General features: G+C 38.6%; 10 protein-coding genes across 10 annotated transcripts; 5 read left to right on the plus strand and 5 right to left on the minus strand. All coding sequences in view use genetic code 12, as the record gives it.

Moving 5' to 3' along the window:
* Positions 1-2: 2 nt before the first annotated feature.
* On the minus strand, positions 3-851 carry CPAR2_602900 (RNA polymerase II subunit B1 CTD phosphatase; the record flags this gene model as incomplete). The annotated part of the gene is made up of 1 exon (XM_036808923.1): positions 3-851. The coding sequence occupies one exon, from the start codon at positions 849-851 to the stop codon at positions 3-5; it is 849 nt and encodes a 282-aa protein (XP_036663056.1).
* Positions 852-1,502: 651 nt separating this feature from the next.
* On the plus strand, positions 1,503-3,602 carry CPAR2_602910 (uncharacterized protein; the record flags this gene model as incomplete). The annotated part of the gene is made up of 1 exon (XM_036808934.1): positions 1,503-3,602. The coding sequence occupies one exon, from the start codon at positions 1,503-1,505 to the stop codon at positions 3,600-3,602; it is 2,100 nt and encodes a 699-aa protein (XP_036663057.1).
* A 61-nt stretch (positions 3,603-3,663) lies between these two features.
* Positions 3,664-5,100, minus strand: COX15 (Cox15p; the record flags this gene model as incomplete). Its single annotated transcript, XM_036808945.1, has 1 exon — positions 3,664-5,100. The coding sequence occupies one exon, from the start codon at positions 5,098-5,100 to the stop codon at positions 3,664-3,666; it is 1,437 nt and encodes a 478-aa protein (XP_036663058.1).
* A 248-nt stretch (positions 5,101-5,348) lies between these two features.
* Positions 5,349-7,094, plus strand: CPAR2_602930 (uncharacterized protein; the record flags this gene model as incomplete). Its single annotated transcript, XM_036808956.1, has 1 exon — positions 5,349-7,094. The coding sequence occupies one exon, from the start codon at positions 5,349-5,351 to the stop codon at positions 7,092-7,094; it is 1,746 nt and encodes a 581-aa protein (XP_036663059.1).
* Positions 7,095-7,939: 845 nt separating this feature from the next.
* On the plus strand, positions 7,940-9,892 carry FAT1 (long-chain fatty acid transporter; the record flags this gene model as incomplete). Its single annotated transcript, XM_036808967.1, has 1 exon — positions 7,940-9,892. The coding sequence occupies one exon, from the start codon at positions 7,940-7,942 to the stop codon at positions 9,890-9,892; it is 1,953 nt and encodes a 650-aa protein (XP_036663060.1).
* A 141-nt stretch (positions 9,893-10,033) lies between these two features.
* PGK1 (phosphoglycerate kinase) lies at positions 10,034-11,287 on the minus strand (the record flags this gene model as incomplete). The annotated part of the gene is made up of 1 exon (XM_036808978.1): positions 10,034-11,287. The coding sequence occupies one exon, from the start codon at positions 11,285-11,287 to the stop codon at positions 10,034-10,036; it is 1,254 nt and encodes a 417-aa protein (XP_036663061.1).
* An 828-nt stretch (positions 11,288-12,115) lies between these two features.
* On the plus strand, positions 12,116-12,970 carry CPAR2_602960 (uncharacterized protein; the record flags this gene model as incomplete). The annotated part of the gene is made up of 1 exon (XM_036808990.1): positions 12,116-12,970. The coding sequence occupies one exon, from the start codon at positions 12,116-12,118 to the stop codon at positions 12,968-12,970; it is 855 nt and encodes a 284-aa protein (XP_036663062.1).
* A 63-nt stretch (positions 12,971-13,033) lies between these two features.
* Positions 13,034-16,234, minus strand: CPAR2_602970 (uncharacterized protein; the record flags this gene model as incomplete). Its single annotated transcript, XM_036809001.1, has 1 exon — positions 13,034-16,234. One exon carries the CDS (start codon positions 16,232-16,234, stop codon positions 13,034-13,036), a length of 3,201 nt encoding a protein of 1,066 aa, XP_036663063.1.
* Positions 16,235-16,636: 402 nt separating this feature from the next.
* On the plus strand, positions 16,637-19,900 carry SEC8 (exocyst subunit; the record flags this gene model as incomplete). The annotated part of the gene is made up of 1 exon (XM_036809012.1): positions 16,637-19,900. One exon carries the CDS (start codon positions 16,637-16,639, stop codon positions 19,898-19,900), a length of 3,264 nt encoding a protein of 1,087 aa, XP_036663064.1.
* A 78-nt stretch (positions 19,901-19,978) lies between these two features.
* Positions 19,979-20,779, minus strand: CTR1 (high-affinity Cu transporter; the record flags this gene model as incomplete). The annotated part of the gene is made up of 1 exon (XM_036809023.1): positions 19,979-20,779. The coding sequence occupies one exon, from the start codon at positions 20,777-20,779 to the stop codon at positions 19,979-19,981; it is 801 nt and encodes a 266-aa protein (XP_036663065.1).
* Between the last annotated feature and the right edge of the window lie 1,641 nt (positions 20,780-22,420).

Genomic DNA, 22,420 nt, shown 5'->3' on the forward strand with positions numbered 1-22,420 from the left:
TTTCAAACTACATACCCACCAAAGCTCTTATTGGTAGTGATGTAACCTTCAATCTTGTTATGCGCTAAACTTGAATCTTCATCATCATCATCAACATCACCACCATCACTCTCTATAGCTTGTTCAGGTATTTTCCCCTCAATAACTTGTTGATGGTCAACTTCTTTTTCAACAATTTCGAAATCCTCAATCAACTTAATCAATTGGTTTGTATCTTCATTCATTTCATCTCCAGTGACACTAAGACCATTCATCATTGCCACTACTTCAGCCATTGTCTTGCCTTCTTGTTTCAACTCCTTGTGTTTGGCGATAACTTCCTCCAACAAGGTTATGGAATTTTCATACCAATTCCTGCCACCTTGAAATGGTGGCACCACCATAATATCCTTGCGAGCAAATATAGCTTCATTTAACAATTGATTGCGATAAAAAATACTAGCTTGGTAATGGTCCTTGCAGCAATATTGACTCTTGTAAGTATTTGGTAGTATAATTGATGGTTTTCTGTTGTATATTTGGTACTTTGTTGACGCTCCAGCATCCGACATCAGTGCAGTTGTTGTACCGTTACTGTTTAAACTTAGCCTACGAACCAACAGTTTTGGTTGATTGTTGCACAATGCATAGCCACATTCATGTTCGATATTCCTCTCTTCTATTATCTCATCATATGATTGTTGGGTTAAGAATCGGGAAAGTAACTTCAATAATCCAAAATCAACATAGTCGTCAACAAGCAATTCTGTGATGAGCAACGACAACTGTAGTGCTTCAGCTGGTGTTAGAAGTTCCTTATTAGCATACGGTTCCAAATACGGTAAAAACTTTTCAACAGTCATCAACTCCATGGTGGTGTACTATGTGACTGTCTTCAATGGATGTGGTGTTGTGTGCGAGCGGCGGCGGCGTCCCAGGGCGTGATGCTTTTAATTGAATTGATTTGATACTATTGTGTTTAAGTGGGTTATAGATTTACTATGCTATGCGAAAGATGTTTTAAACAGTAATTCAATCGTAGTAATAGTAAAATCATGTAAATAGAACTAAAGGGTTATCGAAGTAAGAAAAAGAGAAAAGAGAAAAGAGAAAGGAGAAAGAGAAGTGGTATGGAAAAGGGGGGCATATCAATATTCGATGGGCACGATATTTATACTCCTCCATAATTATAGATACTCTGAAAGTGAGAGAGAGATAGACCGAGAAAAAAAAAGAATGGGCAGCAAAATTTAAAAGTGTAGGCGCTTAATTTTTACAAATCACCAATGGAATTTTGAATTGTTGAGCCAATTGATAGGTATCGACGACTTGATAGTAGCTTTACATCCTCTTGTATGCTCTCTTTTTACTCTTTTGATTGACTGACTCACAATCACTTTTGTTTCTCAAGAAACGTAGAATCTGGTCGGATACACCCCAAAAAAGAAGAGAATTCCTAATTGCAAACCGTCTTCGATCCCCATAACACGAAAAGAAATGGCACCAAAATAGACTGCTCTCAAATGAATGCCCTTTGCCATCATCTGTGGAAGCAAACTGAGATTGCCGCAGAACACTCAAAAAATAAATTGTGGTGTTGTGTCCCTGTGTCGTATTTTCCAAACGCTGATTTGCAATATTTCACGACATTGATATTTTTTCTTCATGTAAGATTATGTGAAGCGGATAAAAAAGCAGCTCTCTTGAACTTGATTCAAGAATCAATGGGAAAACACCGACTGACGAGTAGTCTTCATGGAAAAATACCTGGTCACAAAAAGTCCAAAAGCAAATCGCTATCAACTCAAGTAATAGCCAAAGCCAAAACACAATCGCAAGCCAGGACACAACGTGTCACATTTGAAGATGAGAAGTCACTTGACCCCCCACACCAGTCGATACGAAACTCTATTTCAGAGTATTTCCACAAAATTGGCTTAAATGATTTGTCGCGAGAGAAAAGTGGGATCTCATTGCTCAGGTTGGTGCAATTGGAGCTCAACTTGCCGACACTTTCTATTGCAAGGAATCAAAATGCCACTAAAGCAGAACGTGAACATCACGACAACCAATCGTATGAGGAGTTGATCAACATGTTTATCATACCATGGTATTTGGAAAAGTTTATGATTTTTGGATTATTTGTTTGTATCAATTCATTCCTTGCCCTTTTCACACTAGCTCCCATCAAAATCGTTCTCGTAATGCTGCAAGTGATCATATCCTACATCAAGAACCCAAAACAAAACTTTGCTTATCAATTGAATTCAATAAAGAAAGATGTTGTTACTTTAAGTTTGATCGCTTTGGCGTTGTTTGTGTTGTTTTCTGGGAAATTGGATATTTCTAAAATGTATCATGATGTAAGGGGACAAGCTGATATTAAATTATACGTCATGTTTGGAGTGCTTGAGGTTGCTGAAAAGTTGTGTTCCTCTATTGGACAGGATATCATCAATATCCTATTCCACATTTCTCCCCTAGATCAAATGGGAAGGTTTATTACTTTCTATCTCATATCAGTGTTTTACTTGTCGTTTCATGCGTACATCTTGATTTACCAGTGTGTTTCATTGAATGTGGCAGCCAATTCTTACTCCAATGCATTGCTAACGTTACTACTTTCCAACCAATTTGCAGAGTTGAAAAGCTCTGTTTTTAAAAAACTAGATCGAGAAGGATTGTTTCAAATTACAATGGCTGATTTATCAGAACGATTCCAATTGTCCCTAATGTTGGCAATTATAGCGGTGAGAAATTTGTTACAGTTAAATTCAGCGCATGGTCTAATCCCTGATAGCTGGAAAAAGTGGAATATTTGGTTGGGTGCCATTTTCGGTCCCGGAGTGGTTGTAATTGGAAGTGAAATATTTGTTGATTGGTTAAAACATTGCTTTATTTCCAAGTTCAATAAAATCAAACCACGAGTGTATCGCAATTTCTTGTACGTTTCTTGTTTGGATTTCATGCAAGTATTTCAAACGAGCTCGCAAAGTGAATCAGGGAAAAGCCACGAGTTTACCGATTTTATTGTTTTGACTCGTCGTATTGGATTGCCATTGTTGGCTTCGGCCGTTTGCTTCTTAAGAATGACTATAGGTGATTTCAAACAAATTTTTATTATCCAATGTTCCACCAATGTGCGTACCGTGTTGGCAAGCATTGTGTTTTTCACGACAACAATATTCACCCTATTATTGATCAGAATCATCTTGGTGTTGCTAATCTTTAAAATCGCCAGCAGGTTGGTTGAATCCCATAAAGCTCGTCAAAAACAGGTTGCAAAAAGAGTTATACACCCAAGCCCGATTCACACTCCCGTTGAAAAAACTCCCTCTCCAAGGCAAGCATCAACCAACGCATTTGACGATTCTAGCTTTGTGTCTTCACCAATAGAACTATCATATCTTCCTGGCTCACCCAACACAGAGCCCTCTACTATAAATCCCACCACCCGAGCACATTTGTATGATCTCGATGAAATTGTTCCAGATACACCAGAAGAGAAACGAAATAAACAATTGTTGAATGGGAGTCTACAAGAGCTGCCTTGGGGCGAAAATGATGATGAAGGGTTGTCCAAAGTCATGCGATATGAAATGTCAAGTAAACGTATATGGTAGAATTTGTTAGAGCTTAAATACTATTTACATGTTTGATCTATTTACATACTCTGTTCAAATCTCATACTGCTCTTTTTGTTATTAAGCTTCTTACATACCTAGCAAGCTCGGGTCTAGGTTTCTTTAATCTTGCACAGAACGCCAACACTGCTGTTAACAATGCCAAAGCTCCAGCTTGATGAGCAGCAGCCAAGGATATTGGAACAAGATAAATCAAGGTTGTAATACCCAATGTGACTTGCAATGTCACAAATCCCATTGTGGCATGCATCATTGATTTTGCCGTTTTGGGAATAATTGCTTTCCTTTTGTTGACATACATGTGTGCACCTACCACTGCAAAGAATGTCGTCGTGGCAAAGATTCGATGTATGAGTTGCACCGTGGTGGGGTTTTCTAAACAATTTCTCCAAAACAAGTCAGATTTATCCAGCTTACGAGAAAACACATCTGACATAAGCTCATTTTTGCTTGGAACCCAATCATCACCCATGTGTGGGAATGTATTGTATATCAAGCCAGCATCCAAACCAGCAACCATACCACCCGACATTGCCGTTACAAATGTCAACACTAGCAACCCTAAAGCCATCATTCGGGTGTTTTTCAATGCCGGGTTCTGTAATTGGCTGAGAATGGTCTCAACAGCCTGACCTTTGCCCTTTTTGATCATGGTGAGAAGTTTGTTTTCATTGAGAACTTCAAATGCAGTGTACAATACAGCAAGATACATCAAGAACGCAGCACCCAAATGAGTTGTCAATCGATATTGCGAAACCGTTGGTTTAGACTTTCTTTCAGCTAACTGCTCTTCATCCAAACCAGATTTAACCATCCACCAGCCAATAGCACCTTGCAAACCCAATAAACCAGTTAAACCAATCACTCTTTTGGTGAGCCTCGGCGTAAACTTATTTCGAGCATAAAAAATCACAGCTGGCACAATAAGGAAAAGTCCAATACATCTACCAACTAACCGGTGGCTCCACTCCATGAAAAAAATAAATTTAAAATCTTCCAATGTGATGTGTGAATTCAATTGTTTGAACTCTGGCGAATCTTTGTACTTGTTAAACTCATCTATCCAATCCTGTTCATTCAAAGGGGGGATGGATCCCGTAACTGGCTTCCATTCAGTAATTGAAAGACCAGATTCGGTAAGCCTCGTGAGACCTCCCAACACTACAATGCCGAAAATTAAAGTAGATGTTCCTATTAACCAATACCCCACCGACTTGGGAGGAACGACATCTGGCTTAGCTTTTGGAATAGCGCGAGTGGCATTAGCAGCTGATTCGAATGTTGATGATGCAGTAGAGTAAGCTCTTTTAAGCTGTGGAGCATGCACATATGGAGTGGAAAATTTAGTTCGGCATTGTTTGAGAATGGTTGATGATATTCTTGAACGCAAAGGGGTAGCGGCTAAGGGAAGCTGCAAGTTAAGCACCCTTATCCCTAGCTTGGACCTTGCCAAACACGAACTAGCCTTGTGGAACATAATTGTGAAGCTTGTGTACTGTCAAAGACTCTGGTTAGCCACGTGTAAAAATAAATCATCTGATTACATTGATCAAGTTTTTTACTGGCCCTAAAACTGCATCCATGCACACGCACTGTATAAAATTTAGCAGCCAAAATCTTCTTGTCACAGCAAATTGGCTGTAAAACTCAACACCAAGGGATATACACACCACGCGTACTCATTTATACCAATCTACTTGACCAGTAATCCATCACCCAACACAGATGAATCTCGAGACTCATAATACAGTAGAAGCTAAAATCGATCATTATCAACTGTTTTTGAAGCGAAGAAGTCTTATTCGTGAGCATTCACCACGCTTACAATATATCAAGCTCTCAGTCAAGGAACCACAATATATTTATAGACATCGTGATGAAGCGTACCTAAAGCTTGGTGTTCCTGATAATCCCAAATACCATGCGAATGTTGAGTCAACTTTGGCTACTTTCAACAATTCAATCATTTCTGATTCATTTTATATATTCATGACTTTTATTTTGGTGCTTATTGTGTCTGCCGTCTTTTCATTTGCAATCAGAGAATACCTTTTGTACAAAAAGTCCAGAAAGGATATTGCAACCGCCAGTGAGCTCAGGTTTGGGCACCAGTCCATAAAGGTAGCTCAGGAGCCTCAGAAAAGTGCCCCTACACCTGACAAAGGTGACTTACTGAGTTTGGAAAAGGTTATACAAAGACAAGAAACATTGGCCCCTGCTCCCAATATGAAAGATGAGTCTGGTCTTACAAAGTTTGCTGATGACGATACCCAGACGGCAGAAAACAGAGGATGGGAATTACAACAGAAATATGATCTTACAAGTGCAGCTATAAGCATGGATGTTACTGGGTCCAGTCAAAGAAATAAGGATCATGCTAGTGGGTTTAGCGACAAATCAATCAGCAAATATGCAAATAACATACTGCCAATGATTTCATCATTCAAGGATAACAAGATCCGTTATAGTATCGCTGAGTTGCTCAGTTTAGATGTGGGTAAGTTAAGCCTGGCAGTGATTGACAAGCATCCAGAGGGAGTTCAGAAAATTCCCATTTCCCAGTTGGTGGCATGTCCCATAGTTATCCCCAATACTCGTTTTGAGCATGCATGGGAGGTGAGTAAAGCTCTTATGGAGATTCTGAAAACATTGAATGAATCTGATTTGAAAGTTGAGAAGATACTTGCCGTTCTCAAACTAATTTCGATTGGGAAACAAAACGACTTCTATGAGAATCCCAATCTATTTTTGGGGTACTTTAATACATGCATTGAGGACTTGATCCACACATGTATCTTATTTGACTTATGGGCAGATTGCAGCGCTACACTTATTGTACAGACGCTTGAATGCATGTTGACCTATTGCTGGTCTCACGCCAGGTATCAAGTGCAAAATCCAAGGGTGTTGCGTATGCAGCAACAGTTTATAAAGTGGAGTGGAAGACAACCACCCATTCAGCCACAGATGTCAATCCTTCATATCATGTTCAATCTATACTTGGGGTTGAAGACGGCCTATAATTTACCAGAAGATGTCGCTAAAGAAAACGAGATGAAGCTAAGTCTCGTTATTCGCGAGCTCATTAAAAAGAGCGTTTGCAATGACTACATTCAAATCTTACCCATGATTGCTAGAGCATCTGAAGCTTCTTCTCAGAATAGAACAAAATTGTTTTTCTACGAAATGACCAAGCTTTTGGTCTCAAATCATAAAAATTGTTGCGTAAATGTTTATCTCAAGGACTCAAACTTCGAGTTGAAAGCTTTGCTCAAGAAGGGATTACTATATCCTGAGCTGGATCCCGTTCATAAAAGATCAAAAGAAATACTTGGGCTTATTCTTGAATGTGGGAAAGAGGCAGAAATTTGGCAATTGGAAGTATTGAGTAGCGCAACTCATATGCCATCTAGCTTACCGTTGTCGAGCGAATACACTGAACGTCTCTTTATGCAAAAGAGAAAAAGCTAGACTGACGGGATAAAGAAGATGGTAAACTGCACGTGTCTTTCCAATACAGCCACCGTTTACCCATTTATCCACGTTATTGGGTTCTTTTGAAATCGAATACATTTTTGTGTCATATTGTTCACTGAATTTATACTCGGTTTAAACAAAAAACCAACACCGCACCCATGTGAAATCATAACCCGTGGTAAGAGAACACCAAATGAAACTGTATTTTAATATATTCTGCCAAACCTTTGGGGTGCCCATCTCTCAGCGCTTGCCCCAATTTGAGTTGAATGAATCAATGCATTTCGTCCAACATATGGCATGTATCTATAATTTACGAAATGAAAAAATCACAGGGAATTTAAAATGACACCTCCCTAATGCGGAAATATTTTGTATATGAGTGCGGGCTTTTAAAAGTTCTGACCAAATTTTTTTTTTCTTCTGTTGCGGAGAAAAAGATACCATATTCACACGCAACCAAGAAAATCAGCTCAATATAAAACGTCATTTGCTAAGAATGGGGATTGGGGGCTGGTTGAGGTATTGTCTGTTTCAACCACTTTGTAGTTGCTAATGTTCTTCTTGTAGAAGTTTGTCGTTGGGTTGGTATTGTGTATACTCTAAAATCTTTTTGGTAGCACATGCATTATCTCCGTTGAGGTTTCTATTGTATTCTGTTGTTTAACTCCAACGACAAAGAAAAAGAAACTAAACTGGAAAATCTTTGTGCCATCAAAAAACAGAACCCCAAACACCAATAAATTTATTCAAAGTATAAATACAATACAATAAACCCTTTCGACAGGAACTGCTTTAGCAACTTTTTATAGTAACCTCAGAAGAAAACACTAAATACAATGTCAGGACTTGAAATAGCAGCTGCTGCGATACTAGGTAGTCAATTATTAGAAGCCAAATACTTGATCAAAGATGACGTCAAATTGGCAGGAAAAGTTGTTGCCAATGCCTTACCTTTCTTGTGGAAATCACTGAGAGGAAAAGCATCATACTGGTACTACTTTGAAGATGCAGCAAAAAAATATAAAGATAACAAAGCTTTGGCATTTCCAAGACCAAAGAAAAACCCACCACCAGTCAAGACTGATGCCGATGGTTTCAAAATTCTTGATGACCAATTCGAAATTGAGGAGTATACGTACAAAGAGTTGTACAACATGGTTTTGAGACTTTCCTACATATTGAAAAATGAATATGGTGTTACATCCAGCCAAACTATCGGGGTAGACTGCATGAACAAGCCATTATTCATTGTGTTGTGGTTAGCATTGTGGAATATTGGTGCTTTGCCAGCATTCTTGAATTTCAATACCAAAGATAAACCATTGGTTCATTGTCTCAAGATAGCGAACGTTTCTCAAGTGTTTATTGACCCAGATTGTGCTGGACCAATTAGAGAAACAGAACAAACCATCAACGACGAATTGCCAAATGTTAAATTGCATTACCTTGACGAATTTGCTTTATTCGACAGAATTCAATCGAAATCGACTCCAAAGTATAGAGCTAAGGATGAAACCAGAAGACCAGAAGACAAAGATTCCAGTGCTTGTGCGTTGATTTACACCTCTGGTACAACAGGGTTGCCAAAAGCTGGTATCATGTCTTGGAGAAAAGCATTTATGGCCTCTGTTTTCTTTGGATATATCATGAAAGTCGAAGGAAACTCCAATGTGTTGACAGCTATGCCATTGTATCATTCAACTGCTGCCATGTTGGGTGTTTGTCCAACTTTGATCAATGGTGGATGTGTTTCAATAGCACAAAAGTTCTCAGCTACATCTTTTTGGACTCAAGCTAAACTAGTTGGAGCTACTCACATCCAATATGTTGGTGAAGTCTGTCGTTATTTATTGAATTCTGCCCCTCATCCAGACCAGCAAAGGCACAATGTCACTATTGCTTACGGTAATGGGTTAAGACGTGATATTTGGACTGAGTTTAAAAATAGATTCCACATCAAGGGGGTTGGTGAATTCTATGCCGCTACCGAATCACCAGTTGCCACAACCAATTTTCAGTATGGTGAATTTGGGAAAGGTGCGTGTAGGAAATATGGTTCATTGATTACTTTATTGCTCAACACACAACAAAAATTGGTCAAGATGGACCCAGAAGATGAAAATGAAATGTGGAAAAATCCAAAGACTGGGTTCTACGAGGAAGCCAATTATAACGAACCCGGGGAGTTATTAATGAGAATTCTCAACCCTCAAGATGTGAGTAAATCATTTCAGGGTTATTACGGAAACAAACAAGCCACCAGTAGCAAAATATTGTTTGATGTTTTCAAAAAAGGTGATGCCTGGTACAGATCTGGTGATTTATTGAAGATGGATGAGGATGGTTTGTTTTATTTTGTTGACAGATTGGGAGACACTTTCCGATGGAAATCGGAAAATGTTTCCGCAAGTGAAGTTGAAAATGAGTTGATGGGATCAAATGCCATTAAACAATCCGTTGTCGTTGGTGTACAAGTTCCAAATCACGAAGGTAGAGCTTGCTTTGCCGTTATTGAACCAAAAGATGAATTGGAGCATGTGGATATCTTGAAAAAGATATATGATCATTCACAAAAATCGTTGCCTAGTTATGCACAACCTGCATTCATCAAGATTGGCTCGATTGAAGCTTCACACAATCACAAAGTTCCAAAGAACCAATTCAAGAAACAAAAATTACCTAAAGGTGAGAGTGGTGATGAACTCATCTACTGGTTAAATGGTGACAAGTACGCTGAATTAACCGAGGCTGATTGGACACAAATTTGTGCAGGTAAAGCCAAATTATAAATGTGAGTCCTACTTTTTAACTTTTCACTTCTCTCACTACATTATACATTTTTTTTTAGATCTTTTTAAACAAGAGACTCTTCTTTATTAAAAAAATTTCGAGTAATATCCGATTCAACGTAGCTCAATAGTGCTTTTGCCTTAGTTTTTGTTTGAAAGGGCAACTACACCTGGCAATTCCTTACCTTCCAACAATTCCAATGAGGCACCACCACCAGTGGAAACGTGTGACAATTTGTCAACAGCATTGTACTTCTTGGCAACAGTAGCAGTATCACCACCACCAATGATTACAATATTTCCATTCTCAGCTGATTTGACAACAGCATCCAACAAGTTCTTGGTACCTCCAGCAAAGTTGTCAAATTCAAAGACACCCGGTGGGCCATTCCAAACAATAGTCTTGGCCTTGGCAACAGCATCGTCAAACAATTCTCTAGATTTTGGACCACAATCAAGACCCATCCAGTTTTCTGGAATACCTTCCTTATCGTCTGCTTCACCAACTTTAGCATCCTTGTCAAACTTGTCGGCGGTAACGAAATCTACTGGCAAGATGATTTCAACATTGTTCTTCTTAGCCTTGGCAACCAAATCGTTAACATTCTTTGCACCATCTTCATCGAAAAGTGAGTCACCAATAGACATGTTGTCTAAAACCTTTTTAAAAGTGAAGGTCATACCACCACCAATGATCAACAAATCAACCTTGTCCAACAAGTTGTCAATCAACTTGATTTTGTCAGAAACCTTGGCACCACCCAAGATAGCCAAGAATGGTCTTGCTGGGTTCTCCAAAGCTTTGGCGAAATATTCCAATTCCTTGGACATCAAGAAACCGGCAGCTCTTTGTGGCACTTCAACACCCACCATTGAGGAATGTGCTCTGTGAGCAGTTCCGAAAGCATCGTTAACGTAAACATCAGCCAATGATGACAATTGATCTCTGAATTTCTTCACAGCTTCTGGATCAGCTTTGATCTTTTTACCGTCCTTGTCCTTTGATGAACCTTCTTCTTCAGCATGGAAACGCAAGTTTTCTAATAAAAAGATTTCACCATTGGATGCTGAATTGACAGCTTTCTCAACTTCTGAACCAACACAGTCGTCCAAAAATGTAACTTTTTTACCTAACAATTTCTCCAATTCAGTAGCAACTGGCTTAAGTGAGTATTTGTCATTTTTTTCACCGTTTGGTCTTCCCAAATGTGATGCCAAGATAATTGCCTTTGGCTTGTGTTCTTCAACATATTTAATAGTTGGTAAAGCAGCAACAATTCTTTGGTTGTTGGTGATAGTCTTACCATCCAATGGAACATTGAAATCGACTCTGATAAAAACTCTTTTACCAGCGACATCTAAGTCCTTGACAGATAATTTGTTTGACAATGACATTTTATAGCTATAAGGTGATATTCTTTTTGCAATTGAGTTAAATTTCAACCAAAAAGAAAAAGAGAATTGGATATTGGAAATTTCGAAAAACTTTAGTGGTCTTTATATATATATATCCAATCGTCGGGAAAAATAGAAAAAATGAAAGGGATCAAAGACAGAGATTGCTACCACCTCGGATGTTTGTGAAGCCACCAGTAAAAATTGAATTTTCTACATATGTTTCGGCCCTATGCCATTCGATTTTAGAGGAGCGTTAAATCAACTTGTATAATTAGATCATTATATAATGACATACACTTCACGTGCCTTAGTGCTAGCTCTCAAAATAAACGGATGTCACAACATACGATTCCCTCGCAATTGTCAAAAAAAAACAAACAAATGATAAGTTCCCCCGGGTTTCAAAAATCCGTCGCAGGGTTATGTTATGTATGTGCATAACCACTTTAGGCCACTCATGAGCAAATGAATCATATAGTTTACATTAACTACAACGACAGTTGAAATCGAAACTTACTGAATGCAATGGAAAACCCTTTAGGTGTTTTTCATCACCTTCCAGGCAGAAAACCCCTCTGAGTTCGTTTTCATCTTTTTTCAGGGCATGTATCTATCAGTTTCAATGTCGTGTCGCAAATCTGCCGTCTCAACCTTTTTTTTGATTTTTCAGTCGCGACACAGCGGAGAAGATATCAGAAGCTTCTCGAATATAGCAAAAGATAAGTGCAACTTTGTTGATAGAATAACCTTGATTTATTATAAATAGTCTACAACAGACGCCCAAACCTCAAATACAGCTACTTTCACCAACCATATTATTAAGAAATGGAGAAATTATTGCACTGGTCCATCGCCCAACAAGCTGGTGATAAAGAAGCATTGGCCAAGATTGGAGAGCCAGATCCTAAATTATTGAACCAATTGTTTGGAGGTCCAGATGAAGTGGCTTTAATGAAGGAAAGTATTGCAATCGCTCACAACCCTAAAGTTGAGGACAAAGATAAAGCAATTGCGTTGGAAAATTTTGAAATGTTAATTGAAAATATGGATAATGCAAATAACATTGAAAACTTGGGATTGTGGCATCCAATTGTCGACTTGTTGAAAAACGATGTCCCCGATGACTTGAGGGTGATTGTTTGTGGTATTATTGATACAGCTGTTCAAAATAACCCCAAATCGCAAGAAGGTTTCGAGAAAACTAATGCGTTGCAAGAGTTGGTCAAGATTGCTAAAGATGGTCAACAAAACAAGTCCTTGCAAAACAAAGCTCTTTTTGCAATCTCCTCATACATAAGAAACTTTAAGCCAGGGTACAAACAATTTGATGAATCATCCGGCTGGGATTTGATCAAGTTTGATTCTAAAGATTCGAAATTCGATTTGAGAATTTTGTCACTTGTGTCATCGATATTAAGCAATGGTTTGGATAGTGATCTTGAAAATAGATTCAGAAGTTCCAAACTAGTTCACTACCTTGCTTCAGTGTTGAACTTGGACTCAAATACCAATTTAGTTGACAAATCTTTAAACATCATTTCTGAGTTACATCGTTTAAAGTATGACTTCACGGATGAAGAAACTTATGAAGTAGACAGAGGAATCCAAGTGGTTGAGGGATTGAGTGATAAAATTAACATTGACGATCTCACTCGTGCAAAACAAGTTACAAAGAAGTAAATACAGAAAAATATATTCTCTATTAGATCAGTTTTCTTACGTTGTAACCCCCGCCTCCACCTCTCATGTAATTGCCTTGTCGGGATCATCTGACGTGAAAAAGCTCAACATTGTTGAATCAACAGTGGGTGGTACAATATTCCTTCCAAGAGCATCTTTACCCAATGTACCAGAGGTACGGAATTTCGAATAGATCAGATACATTGATCCATGTGAAGATTGTAAAATTTGGGCTTTTGATTGCGTCATACGTGGAAAATGTTGAATTGATTGTATAAAAGTTGCTTTGGTATCACTACCTGATCGCACAACTCCCAAGTTTGCCAAACTTTGATTCCTCTCGTATTTATCATACAATGCCGATCCAATAGTGTATGTAAATGAGTTCAACCACATAACACCCTCATGTCGCGATCTAACGGGAAAGATGTTCACCTTCAAATCCAATTGAGCTCTGTTCAACAATCTAGCAATTTCTAGTGGTGTAGGGTATTTCGACATTCGCTCATCATCCTTCTTTCTCCTTGCTTGATCTTCACCATTCAAGACTTGTGACCGAAATTGTCTTTGCTTGTAAGACTTAATTTTGTTGATAAACTGATCGTATCCCTCAACGACGAGTATCACATGGTAATTGTTAGTCGAGATTACACACATCTCCTCAGTTGCATTCACTACATCAGCTTTAAGTTCTTCTGAGTGAAGCTTGTCCAAAAAGTCCTGAGCTAGGTAGTACATGACAAACGTATTTTGAACAACTTTCTTTGGCTTGATGGGTATAAAGTAGTCCTTATCCTTGATGTACTCTGCCTTAGCGTTTCTTTTCCAATATATCAAAGGAAACTCCAGGTCGAAAGTAGAAACACGCAGCTTGAAATCCTCCTTGAGGTCTTTCAAAATACCAAAAGGTCCAAGACTAATATGAATTTCCATCTCCGAATGCAACTCCTCCTTTTTTCTACTCACTCGATTAACATCTTGTAGCTCTTTATAGGTGTATTCAAAATTGTCAATTTTTGGAAGCTCCTCAAGCAAGCTATCAGTTTTAGATCGCTTTGTTTTCTTTGTTGTGATACTGTTTCCATCTTGTATTGTGTTTGCTCTTTTGACTGGCCCTAAAACTGACTCAGTAGCGGGTCTGGAAAATTGTGTATCTGGTACTGATCTAGACCTGCTGGCGACATTGGTATTGTTGGGGGTTTGTGTGTTCGCTTCAGCTGTGGATCCATTCGTCTTAAGTGCCACCCTTTCTGTACTTTTACTAATTGTTGAAGCTCTAATTCCAGATAGGACCTCAGGCTTATTTTTCAATTCTGATACATTGCTTGCAGTCGGGGTCTTAGCTAGGGGGATATTAAAATCATAATCCTCGTCATCGGAACTTAACCACCGAATGAAAGCAGGTTTGGAGGGTATTTCTAACGGATCATCTTCAGGTGTCTTCTTTCCATCTTCAATTATAGCTGCATTAAAATCGGCTTTTTGAGGTTCAGTTGACTCCCGAATTGGGGGTACTTTGGTGTGATCAATCTTTGTAAATGAGAAAGAGGAATCAGCAATTGGGTCTGAAACATGCTCGGAAGTAGGTTTAGATTTAATCTGAATTATGGGCGAAGATACCAATGATGTATCAATTGCAATAGGATCCTTGACCATTTTCACAGGCTCAACAGGTTTGTGTTCATATTCGTCATCATCGCTGTCGATAACGATAATTGAACTTTCGTGCATTGCCGCAAGTGGGGGTTTAGTTTCAGGTTCGGACTCATCATCTGATAGCTCAATAATTACTGGTTTGTTGTTTGTAGCTGATATTGGGTTTAATGTAGATAGGTCAAACGTTTTCTGGTCAGTTGTAGTAGCGATTGCGGAAGGAGTATACGATTTGTGGTCAGTTGTGGCGATAGCTGAGGGATCATATTTTCTGTGACCCCCTGTAGTCAATGAAGAGGGATTGTACTCCTTCACAGCGGAGGCATCGTACACCTTTCGATCATTATCAGCAGTAATGGATGAACCAATTGGTTTCCGGGTCCCACTAATCGTTTCAAGTTTTGTATCATCGGTTCTACCATTAGCCCCTCTGTCCGTTTTTGCCTTTGTTTCATGCGTGTCAAGGTGTATTTCAATCAACTGCTGCTGCTTCTCATCCATCATTGGCTTCGACTCAGTATTTAAAATGGCTCCTCGTATCCCCGGTTTCGCCCTCCCACTGTAATTTCCTATGATACGTTCGACATCCGCCATTGACATTTTAAACTTCTCTTTCAGAGGTTTTGGAGTCGCAGTTGGTGTGGACGAGTTACTAACCATGTGATTTGATCCGACCCCGCTACCATCAGAAGGATAAGGACTACTAGGAAGTTGATTCGTCTGATTAAACTGTATGGGCCTGCTGTGTATGGGTGTTGAATTCGGAATCTCTGGTACTCGTGGCGAAGAGTGGTTTGCCGTACTGGGGCTTGAGCGAAACCCGCTCTTGTAGTCTCTTCTCGGTAGTCTGGTGTTTCTGTTGTGGTTGCTTGGGGTACTTGACCCACTGTTACCATACAATTGTGGTTCACGTGCCCCTCCAGATGATGAATTGACACTATGATGGGACGAATATCGAAAGCCACACGCCCCTGTACGTGATGGGTCTTGAGGAGTACTCCTGTGCGCATTCACATTATTCAACGATTGGTATCGAAATGAGGAAGGGGTAGTACTTTGAAGATTAACGCTATTTGGAGATTGAATTCGAGTAGATGACGGCGCACCATTGGTATATATTGAATTGTGTATATGTATGTTCACAGCAGGTGACGAAGATGACTGGCGTGGCGGAGGAGGAGGATAATTGACGCGTGTTTGCTGTGGAGGACGAGCAGGAGGAGGGTGATCGATATGAACCTGGCGAGGTGGTGGAGGTATGTGTGCACGTGCATCATCCACAGATGAAGAGCTATGCGGATGGTACTGTTGGTTCCAATTGCTCTGCGATACAAAAGGGGATGATGGGTTGGAAAAATTGTTATCATATGGTGGTGCACTATTGGGTGGTGGGTATGCATTGAACGAGTTTGAAGGAGCATTATGCGAACCTCCATATGGAGAAGGGTTTTGGTATAAAGGTGCAGAACTATTCGACGGTACCACCGGTAGCTGTTGTTGGTTCAAGGGTACATTTGCACCGCGTGAAGGAACGAGTTGATTGTTTCCCAATTGTGAAGAGGATACAGAGGTGACCCTCAACTCTTGATTCCCTTGTACAGTCCCGTCCATGGAAAAGGTCTAATGAAATGGAGCAGTTATTCCAGTACAGATGGGTCAGCTATGGAAAAGAGTGTGTGTGTGTGAGTCTTGGTGGTATCCTGGGGACCATTATAAACTATGTTTTTTCAACTGATGGTCTAAATATATACGCGTACTAGCAAAACATAAACTCCCCAGTATATTACTGAGCAAAACTTTGCTAGAAGTAAACTTTCCAAGTCTGTTACTATACTAAGCTTAACTTCAACATCAATGATGCTAAAAATTGGTAAATTCGCCAAACTGTTAATTCAAGTAGGGTACACTATATGTGCTTGCAATAAATGACAACGCCGCTACCAACTCTCTAGCTCATAAACTTTTCGATTCCATAAACACTCAAAAAGCTCGTAACTCTACCCTAAACTGCCAATGTCGAGACGAAGATTGTCATATAGCATCCCCCAATCCGAAAGCGCCAAAGATGAATCGGTCACAGGATTGAAAGAGGTATACAGCAGCATTAGATACGATTGGCCACGTATATTGGAGGACAATGCTAACCCAATAGAACTTGCAATTTCATTATTAGATGACAGTTCAGTAGGTTTGGCTCACAGACTTGATGAATTCAAAAGACTCAAGAAGACAACGGAAGGAGCATTACGACGTGTTGTCCATGAGCACTACGAATTATTCAACAATAGTATAGGATCGTACCATATGTTGTTGTCGACTTTGGACAAATCGCAAACTGATTCTGAAAGCATCAGAAACTTTTTGCAAACGTCCAACAAGGAAATGCATGATAGAAGTGCTGTGTTGGCTGAATTGTCTGAGACATCGGGAAGGTATGCTGAACTGATTGATATAATTGACGCTATACTGGAGATGAACAAAATCCCTGACCAAGTGGAGCAATTGATCAATGAAAAGAAACTTCACGAGGTGTATGATATTATTGCAAACGGCTACAAGATTGCTGAGCGTTACAGTTTGTGGTCATTACCAGCAATGAGTGATATAAAATCCTATTTAGAGCAACAATCGAACAAGTTGTACGATATGATTATCGATGAATTGCAGAATGAGATATACCTGAAGAACAATAGTTCAATATCAAACACGGGGGTATCCTTGTGGCAATCAATAATAGATTCAACGAGTCCGCAAATGGCATCTTTTAAAGCATTGTTGAAGCTGGAAAATTTGGAACAGTATGTGCACAACTCTGCCAACTTGGATATTTTGGAAGTTGTTGATCATTTGACGGCCCCAGTTAGTGATTTTTTAAGCGTTCAACTTCCTGAATTGCAGAAGAATAGTTTGCAAAATGATGGGGCAATCGACTACACTACATTGTTGAAGATGAATACGTCGAATGAAAGTTATTACTACATGTACATGCTTTTGGTAACTGCTTCCAAATTGGGTAGACTACAACAAGTGGTTGAAACTTTAATTGAAGCGAACCAACTGGAATTACATGGATTGATCAATAGAGTCACCGAAGAAGTGAAGCTGAGAAATGGATATGCCCTTTCCAAGCTTAAAAAAATCCAACATTTTGAACAAAATTCATTACTTGATGTCATGGCTCATAAAAGTTTCAGTGACTCTGCTGTTGTCATTCTTCAAGAATTGTATGGCTCAATTACAGTGAGGTGTTTACTTGCATTTCAAAAACATAAAGTTATTAATGAAATTGCATCAGTTTTAGGTCAAGAACAGAATGGCAATTATGCCAACTCTGCGGGGTTTTCAAAATCTGGGTTACGCGTTTGGGACTCAACAAAGAAGGAGTTGCTGAATTTGATAATAAGCTATATATATGATGATGGGTCAACTGACTCGGGAGTTAATATAATTGACAAGTCGGATCATAGAAAGGTGCATAAATTTTCATTACATCAAAAGAAGAAGTTATTCCATTTTGAAAATGTTGATTGGAGTTCAACTAAATCAGCTCAAGAGCTCCAAGATTCACTTGGTGATATTTTCCCGGGATTTCATATTGATGACACTAATGATAAAGATCTTCTCACCATGCAAACACCTTATTTTGAAGATGAATCTTTCAACACACAAGTAGAGGTATTGGTGCCTAAAAATTTATTCAATATGAGGATTGTATTGGAACCATTGCTAATATTCGTTGAAGGTTCACATCGGATTTTCAACAACTTCCATGTGAAAAAGGAAAAGGATGGTAGTGGTGGTGACAATAATTTTGCGTTTCAATTTTTCACCGAGTTTATGAAATCTTCATTCTTAACTTATTTCAGATCGGCCATTGATATGGTGTTTAGTGACCAAGTTGGTGGGACGTATACTGGTGGTCATCCGAGGTTAAATGAACCTTCCGGCTTGAAACTTGATGTTATTACATTGAGCCAAAATAGTGACTTGGAGTTATTAGAGAGGTCTCATATTGATAACGAGTCCACAATTGTTATTTATGAGAATGCATTTAACTTTAAGAAGTTGTTTTTGGAACTTTGTCTCATTTTGAATACATCATTAACGTATAGAGAAGATATTTCAGATACGGTTTTACAAACATTGCAGAGCTTTGCCACTGAGTATAGAAAATTATTTCAAGATTTATTGTCTACTGAAGGTGCAATGAGTAGGCCAGTGCTGCAAATTAGTAAATGGATGAAGATGCATGCATTAACTGAAGTTAGTGGAACAATAATACTTGAACTAAATGAAAAGAGCAATATCAATTATGCCAATTTTGCCAATTTTATTGCTTCTGAAAATGGCATGTTGCTTCATGAAATTCAAAATTCAGTAATCAACAAGGATAATTTATTGGATAGTGACACTTTTTCCCATGTGGTTTATCTATTATTGACAACATCATGGATTTTGACGTGGCTAGTCTTGGTCAAGAAGCAATCGAATTATGGTATTGGCGATGTTGGAACCAGTGCAGCTGTTGTTGTTTCTCCGGTGGAAAAATTACGGTACAATTGGTCATTTTTAGAAAATGGTCGTCCATCGGTGAATTTCACCACCAATTCTCAAGACATTACTCAGAACAATATTCTTTTGGCGTTAAATTCAGAAAAGATGATTCAGTTTAATGATGTAATTGCTTATTTCGAAGGTATACGTGACCAAACATTGTTGGCATTGAGGTATGAGTTGAGAAGTAAAGCCATCCATTACTTGACCTTGTCATTCAATGTAATGGAATGGGTCCCTACCACTGAACCAGGAGATGCTGATCCATATATTGTTTCCTTCAATCAAGAGATTTTTGCCATCGATACCAAATTGACTAAAGCTTTAAAGATGGAGGATAAAGAGAGCATATTTATTGGATTCAGTCAATTTCTTAATGATGCAATGATCCAGGGCTCTTTTAAAGTGAGAAAGATTAATACAAATGGAATCAAGCGAGTATTGTTGAACATCTCCACATTGCAACAGATTTTGCGTAGCTTGTCAGCTAAACCTCAAAAAGTTGATTTCACCAAATCATTATTGTACTTTGAAATGTTTACTTTAAACGAGTTTAGTTTATTGAATCGCATCAAGTCGAAACGATCAGAGTATACTAAACTGCAATATCATAATCTTGCCCGGTTGATTTATAGTGAGAAATTGGCTGATGGGAACGGATCGCAGTTCAACAAGGACAAGTATAATGACTTGATCAAGAAAATAGATGAAATAATAGACTAGGGGGAAAGAAAGTAAAAGCTCAGTTGATTTTATTTTATTAAGTATATTCAATTAGATTATGTAGATTACTTTCTCCATTTAGCAGCAATTTCTTGGTGGGGTACGCTTGATTCTAAACTTTTCCATTAATCTTTCACTAACAAATCTGCCCACACCAGAACCGATAACAACAGCAAAGAAATAAGTCAATGTATATGTCATTGCTGCCAACATCAATGTATAGCCAAATAAATCAGGAATAATACACAACGCCAATCGTATAGCGTCTCTCATTATAGTACTAGCCAATGGCAAGCTAGAAGACTTTGCAGGTTTAGCTTCTTGTGATTGTACATAAACACCATCACTTGATGCACGTTTATCAAAACTATCTTCTTCATCATCAGCATTTCCTGCACAACAGTTCCCACCAGTAGTACCAGTAGCACCGCCACAAGCTCCCGCAGTTGTTGCCTGTATCGAAGTTGCTGGTTGTAAATTAGCACTATGATTGACAACACCGGATTCAAATTCAGTATAATTCTTATTCTGCCATACCACTTCTTCCAAATAGTTTCTGACAAATTCTAAAAACCTGGCAAAGAAAGCAGCAAAAAACAACAAAACAAATATACCAAAAGCTTGTCCCTTGTTTGATGCTGATAATGTTTTGAAAACGACTGGGTAATCTTTAAACTCTCTAGTGAAATACATGTGCATACCGGCCATGTGATCCATGCCTCCCATATCTCCCATATCTCCCATACTACTATTGCTTGATCCAGTGTGGTTCATTGCATGTGACATTGTTTCCATAGCCATACCCATTGTTGAGGTAGCCATTGAACCCATATCCATTGAGGATGAGCCCATATTGTGCATATCGTGTCTTTTAAACATTATTGTATACTGTGTGTGGGAGTAATGATGTATTTTGTTATGCTATCGTAAATCTGTTATCGATGAAAAATAAAAGGGAAACAACACCTGTTTATATATGATACAACTATTGGAATATGTGGTATATATCTGAGTTTATATTATTCAAATATACTCCAAGTAAGTGAATGGGATGATTTTGAGATTAATTTGCTCAAGGAGTAGAATTAACTGAAGGAATGAAAAAGTAGAAATGAATTGACCAACATTGCGCTAAAAGGGTTTTATAAAATTATAGTTGGTTGGTTGATTGGATGGATGGATGGATGAGGTGGTTTGTTTGCATCTTTTCATTGGTGCAGCATTAAGCTCTTTTGTGTATTAAATGAAGTGATGTATTTGGTTGAGCAGTTTTATCACATCCTATTCCAGTAAGACGTGAGGCTCATTGCGCAATATGTGTACTTCCCAATTTGGACAATTGGCACTCAGCGCCAATTGGAATATTTGCGCTAAAATACGATTCTTCAATTTTCAACCAATGGGCGTCAAGCAAGCACACCGTAAGGAGAGGAGTCGATCAAGTGAAGAGGAATTTGCTCAATCTAATCTGCGCAATTTGTTTACAAGTGCAAAAATCAAAAAAACGTGTGCTTGTATGTTTTGTCGTAAAAATTGCGCTTAGCAAGTACTCGAAACGGGAACTATTGATATTGCTCAATTTGTTGTGTGACATTTGTGATTATCCTGAAAGATGGGTGAATTAGTAGTGCTGTGAGGTATAAACCAGAGTGTCGTTTGTTACATGCTTTAAGGAAGATGAGAACGCTATTGACCTTGGAGTTGCCTAATTGGAAAAAGCAAGTGGTTGGTATAAATTAATATAGCTGAAAAGTGGTCTCTTCATTATGTAATGAAAATCATCCCACACAATGTGGAAACTATTGTGCTTGCAAGAGTGGTACCCCAAGAAGTTTCTCAGTCTCGATGTTTTCGTGAATTTAGATCCAACATTGCCTGCTCCTCACTTATCCGTCTCCGTGGCCTTTTTTGACTTTGCAAATTGTCAATAGCGCACTTGATATGGATACATTAAGAATTCTTTCATATTCTCATGTTTGGTATAGCTCAACTGACATAAAGAGTGGGTCGGATGTGTACTCATTCATGTACCCATTTTGGGTCAAAAGTATGAGTTGTGCTAACACCGTAGTCTGTATTTCTAATATTCCGTCGTCACAACGCATTGGAGAATGAGCATTTACAGTGAAAGATACCGTTGAGTATTTAATTGATGAGAGCTGGAAAGTATTCTTTGTAAACGCAAGGCGTGAATTTATCAAGAAGTTGAATAATGTTACTTTACACATGTCACCATCTTCGCTAGAATCGTTCGCTAAAATGGATGCAAAGTTGGAGCCACAAGGCTTGGAGATCAAAATAAAACCAAATGAAAACAACTCATTTGTTAAGCAAATCAGCGGGCATGGTTTCAAAAATTTGATTTCGTTTACTTTTGATTACCCCTGGTGAAAATACCACTGTCAATAGTACTGCGATTTACAAGCTGACACGATATTGCTATATCAAAAGATTAACGATTAATGCTACAAATTGCAATGTCAACGGCTTGTTAAATCATTTGGAATATAAACAATTGAA

The sequence above is a fragment of the Candida parapsilosis genome, contig 005504 (assembly GCF_000182765.1).
Source record: "Candida parapsilosis strain CDC317 annotated contig 005504".
NCBI classification, from domain to species: domain Eukaryota; kingdom Fungi; phylum Ascomycota; class Pichiomycetes; order Serinales; family Debaryomycetaceae; genus Lodderomyces; species Lodderomyces parapsilosis.